A 5,558-nucleotide genomic window follows, 5' to 3' on the forward strand; every position below is an offset into this window, starting at 1 on the left:
AGGTTTTTTTTTCAATATTTCCGAAATCATTTTGAAAAAAATTTCAAAATTTGCTACAGATGATAACTTTTATACACCTATAAACAAGTACAAAAATAAAATGTTGAAATTTTTAATTAGGTGCTTCCTAAACTAGATGGGATTAGGGTAAAAATTTACTCTAACTATTTTGTCTGTGGTTTCTTGCCACTTTCAGCAACAAAATTTCATAGTTTTTCATAAAAAAAGGTCTTTTGTGTTTTTCCGATACAATTTACGGATTTTTAGTAAAAATCGGTTTAATAATTTATGTTACAGACCATAAAAATTAAAAATTAAATTTGTTTTACCGTTTAGGACGCTCCTGATTAAAAATTTTGTTATTTGGCATTTGTTTGGGTGTACATATAAAGGTACCAAATTTTATTATTTTATGTATTCTATAATATTAGGAAAAACCCTTTAAAACACGTACCTTTTTTAGAGGGTGTAGCTCCTTTTCATAGCATTTTTCAAAACACTTTTATCTTAAAATTAAATATTCTATTAACTATTTAAATTTGTACCTAACAATAAAAATGAAACACTGTATAATTAACACATAAAAAATTAATTCACAAAAATTTAAAATTAACTCATTAAAATAACAAAAAAACCTAAATTTTTAACACTTATAACACTATATAACAAAGTGTTCAGCATTTCGGGGGGGGGTTTGAACCCCCTAACCCCCCCCCTGGGTACGGCCCTGATATGAAGCAATATTTAAACCTCAAAAATGACGATGTTAATTTAAATAATAACTCGTGTCCTATCTCTACTGATAAGAATTTTACAGCCCTCGGAATGTGGGTATGGAAATTTGTGTTTTTTTGTAATAACTTCGGAACATTTGACCAAATATACAGAATGGTCCAGAAGTCTGGAAACGCTTATTTTCTAGCGAAACTATCAATTTTTTGGCAAAAAAAATATAGGCGTACAATGGCTATAAAATTGCTATTTCAAAAAAAATTGAATATGAATTAATTATTTATACGTACGACATAAACATACCAACAATTTTTTTTAAATGGAAGCCTACCACAATTTTTTTCTAGACAACGAGCTTGTTACAAGAATTGTTGCGGTGCAAAACTTTTTTTTTGTAAACATAACACTTTTTGTTAAAAAAATGTTTGACTTACAAATATTAAAGAATTTTTTTTAATAAAGTACCCGTTTTTTTTTTTTAAATAAATTGATAAATGTTTAAAGGATGTAAAGAAGCGATGCTAAAATAAAATAAATATTAAATAAAAATTTATTTTAATTAATTGTTTAAACGTGCCACCCCTTGGCTGGTGGAAGAAAGTTTTGACAACAGATAATTTTGCATTTTGCTTATAATCCGAGCCTTATTTATGAGTAACCCTATGTAACAAGAAAAATCTGTGTAATTTAAAATAGATATTGCTGTATAATCTTATTGTGGTGCGGAAAAAACATTAAAAACTAGTGTAATTTGTTCTTACAAAATTCACCGTCGAAAATGGGGAGTTTTATTATTTTTTGGGTAAAATGTTCATATTTCCACCGCTGTAACTCGTTACACATTAGACTTACAAAAAAAATGTTGAAACAAAAAATGTGAGGAATTTTGTCAAAACTATGAAGTGACTTTTTGCTTTTATTGTGTTGGATACGATTTTTTTATTTGTTGCAACAATACAATTTTATCTGAACAAGGAAATAATTCCAGTGACCCTCAAACCGTGTACAGTTGCGGAATTAAAATTTCGGGCAGTATTTTTCTGTAACTTTAAAAAGTTCTCTGTAAACTACCTTTTACTGTCATCATGACTGACATTTGACTTATTTTTGTTTGTTAAAATTGTTAATTAAACAATTACAACTTTCTTAGTAAATTTATTAATTGAACTAAGTGTAATTAAATCTTTGCTTTGATCTGCTGCCTACCCGTTATTATGCCACAAATTACTATTTTTAAAAGTAAGTAAATAAGTCAAAATGACATAACAACAGTAAAAACATGACAAGAGTAAAAAATGAGGTTAATAATGCAAAATTGTTTTAGAGTTTACATTATGAAAATGACAATAACAATACTGCCCGAAATTTTAATTCCGCAACTGTACCAATTTTTTGGAATTATTAACATTCTTAATAGTAACAATTGTGTGAGTTTTTGTACTCGGTTACAGTATTTCTGTGCTCTCCTATTACTAGGTCAATTTTCAATTCCAATACTGTAAACACCTTGTATATTTTTTGGCACGAATATTTACTCTCGCGTGTTATGTAAACACAAGGCTTGTTTTTTATTTCTTTAACATTTTTAAAACGAGTATTTTTTTAATTGATTTAATTAATAAATACACCATCAATCAAAATATTATTTTGGGCAATTTTATATTCTAGTTGGCTAAATTTTTCCTAATATTGTGTTTGAATGTTAACAAAATTTTGTTCAACTTATTTATTATTGCCAGGAAGCAGGAAGTAAATAAAGAAGCATTTTGAATATTTTTTGTAAAATAAAAAAATCAAGTTGTAGCTTTGCATGTGTAAATATGTTAATAGGTAACAAAAAAAGCCAAAACAACAAAACTTGACTCATTTGAATGATTATGTTTTCTGAGAAGAAAAATTTTCGGAAATATTGTTAAAAAACCCAAAGTTTACATTGCTAGTTGTCGATAACATTTAGAGTAAAATCTTCAAAAAAAAATGAATGAAAATTTTTTACTCTGGTATTTTTTATATGACACTTTTTCTGTGCCTGTTTTTCTCATTTTACCTCAATTTGTTTCAAACAATGTAATAGATTGTAAAAAGCTAACCTTAGAGATTCAATTTGAGTTGGCGAAGTCAAAGGCTGCCCCCAAATTTAAAATTCGTTAAAAAAACCCTCTATCTCTCAAAAACTATAAACATTCGTACAAAACAAGTTGAGTTACTTTGATTTATTTTGAGCTCTACTATCACCTGTTAAAAGATTTCCACATTTTTTAAAAGTGCCCTGTATATTATAGACAGTATTTTTGGATTATCTACAACGGTTATTATTAAAATATTTAGATGCGTGTCCTCTATTTTTATCAAGGAATCAATAACGAAAACAACATTTTTTTCTCGTATTTGACTATCTGATACAAAACTTATAATTTGATATAGGGTTACAATTTAGGATACCGCTTCCTTGCTTCCTCTTCTAATAACCAAAAAAACTTGGAAAACTATTTTTCCAACAGAAATAGAGTCATAGTGCAAAATTTAAACTCTCATAACTTCGAAATTTTTATAGATAGAATTTTTTCCATGTTCCTGATATCTTACATTTTTCTATGGGGCGGGAGTTCTGGCGCACCTGTATAATAAAACATTAAGAAAAGGAATTTAAAATATTTATAAAAAAGATATTAAGTTCACTGACTCGTAGTTATGTTTTTTTTTTATTGAAATCCACTTACATACTAAGTAGAATTCTATTTTAAATATCATTTAAACAAACTTTTATAAAGTTAATAATTTTAATAAAAAAAAAAAATTTGGTGGATTTATTGAATTGTGTAAAGTATTACTTAATTCTATATTATAGGGGAAGCACTTGATCTTTAGACCACATAGCCTTATAGGCAACCAAGCAAACAGAAGTGTATGCGAAATTATTTCCTGGTCTTTACAATTTTTTTCGTGTCTTTAGGGGAAACTCAACGTTTTTAGCATTAAAAAATATAAAAATTTAAGGGAAAAAAGACAATTTGAGTGGAAATTACTCACAAAATTTTACATAATAATGATACCAATATCAAGATTGTAAAGATAAATCCAGGAGAAATTTCAAATTTCCAAGTCTTATTAGGCGATTTTGTTCATTTAAGTCTAATTATGTATTTGAGAATAGTTTATAAAAAGCAGAAAAAATTGTTACAAACTACACTTCGTATTATCTCATCTTTTCAAAATTAAGTCCTTAATTTTACGACCTACATTAATTTAGTTCCTTAATAAGATATACCTTGTAACCATGAATATCATCAATTTGCCAAATTTTTATAGTCAGTATTACACACTATATTTAAGAAATTTGTTTAAAAAGCATGGACGTTTGTACACCTATAAAAATGAATTTTTGATTGTTTCTTTGAGAAGCGCATCTGTATTTTTATGTAGTAGGTGGACAAATATTAAGAATAATTGACGTGCTCATAAACGTCCAATTTTCTTTTTCCGTTTATGAAGCACATCTAACATCGAAGACATGTAAAAATAAAAAAAGGTAATATTCGATATTTTGAAAGCTGTTCCTGCTATCAAATTACATCTAGGATCTACATATTACGCAGTGTAGCGAATATTTACACTCGACATTTAAAGCACTAAACCTAATTGACTTAGTTTCGTACACGAAGGGTCGCTGAAGTGTAATACGGGTCAAATTTAATCTAATCTTCGAGTTACTGTCGCTATTACATTTGATTTGACACAAGTTCTGAATCTTTTGCATGGTTGTGTCGTATCGTAAAAAATTCTTTTAGTCTACGTTGATTCAAAAATGAATATTCATCTGTTTGGTCATTTAAGTGCAGTGTTTTTAACTGTGCTAAACGTAAAATGTTACTATTACGAAGAACAAAAACCTATTTATTTAACCGCATCAGTGGGTGATTATGTGATTTTTAACTGCAACGTTGATTTCCCACAAAGCATTCCCATCCCCTACATGCTTAACTGGAGAAAAGATGTGAGTTTTTTATAAATTGTCAAATACTTGCGCTATAAATTGGAAACTCAAGTGCAATTATTCCAGAATAAAATAAAAACACAAGAGGCTCATTGCACAGTTTTTCATTGATTTTACAATTTCTATTAAATTCTTACAGAATTTATTTGGTTAAATTAACACAATTACACTCAATTAACAAACTTAATAAGTGACTAATTAAAAAAAATAAATATTAATGACCATAAAAGTTGCTATTAAAGTCACACTCCAAAAAATTTAAAAAAAATTTTGATGTTTTTTGAAAGAAAAAAAAAATCATTTGGAAGCTTTAAGTTTCTAGTTTTGAGATTTTTTGGCAACAATTTTTTCTGTGCTACGCAATCCTAAGTAATATCGTGAGAAAATATTTTTTTTACTTAAGTCATAGGCTGGATAGCATGTTCGTTCACTTTTAATACGCTTTTTTCATATTCTCTTTACGTCAATTTGTCGCTAAGATATCTGACTTTAAATGAAAAAGGATCCTTTTGTCCTTGATCATCGATACCCCAGCAACCAATGACCACAAAGAGAACATAAGTCTTACAAGATCTTTTTATAATTTTTTGAATTTTTTTTTTGAAACAACATTGGTTACAGGAAAGAGGAAAAAGTAACTTTTTGCGTTTTTCTCGGACCGATTGATCAAAGTTTTGCAAAAAATTAAAGGAACAATTGCTCATATTGTTTCCGAATATTGTCTAATCTTCATCAAAATAAGAAAAACTTTTTTTTCTTTGTTTACAATTTTGCAGTTATTTCCTAAAAGTAAAAAAAAATAAACAAACATTTTTTTTGAAAATTAGGAAAT

At 27.6% G+C, this 5,558-nt stretch overlaps 1 protein-coding gene across 2 annotated transcripts in view; it reads left to right on the plus strand.

Moving 5' to 3' along the window:
* Positions 1 to 4,439: 4,439 nt before the first annotated feature.
* LOC123005001 (protein borderless) overlaps positions 4,440 to 5,558 on the plus strand; it is a 7,174-nt gene continuing 6,055 nt past the window's right edge. For both annotated transcript variants that reach the window (XM_044398587.1, XM_044398586.1), the window contains exon 1: positions 4,440 to 4,726. In XM_044398587.1, coding sequence (XP_044254522.1) covers positions 4,538 to 4,726 — 189 coding nt within the window. In that variant the 5' untranslated portion in view covers positions 4,440 to 4,537. The remainder of the gene's footprint in view (positions 4,727 to 5,558) is intronic.

Source organism: Tribolium madens, unplaced genomic scaffold (genome assembly GCF_015345945.1).
Source record: "Tribolium madens isolate multiple individuals breed KSU strain unplaced genomic scaffold, Tmad_KSU_1.1 Scaffold_20;HRSCAF=117;Tcas5.2_LG4, whole genome shotgun sequence".
NCBI lineage: Eukaryota > Metazoa > Arthropoda > Insecta > Coleoptera > Tenebrionidae > Tribolium > Tribolium madens.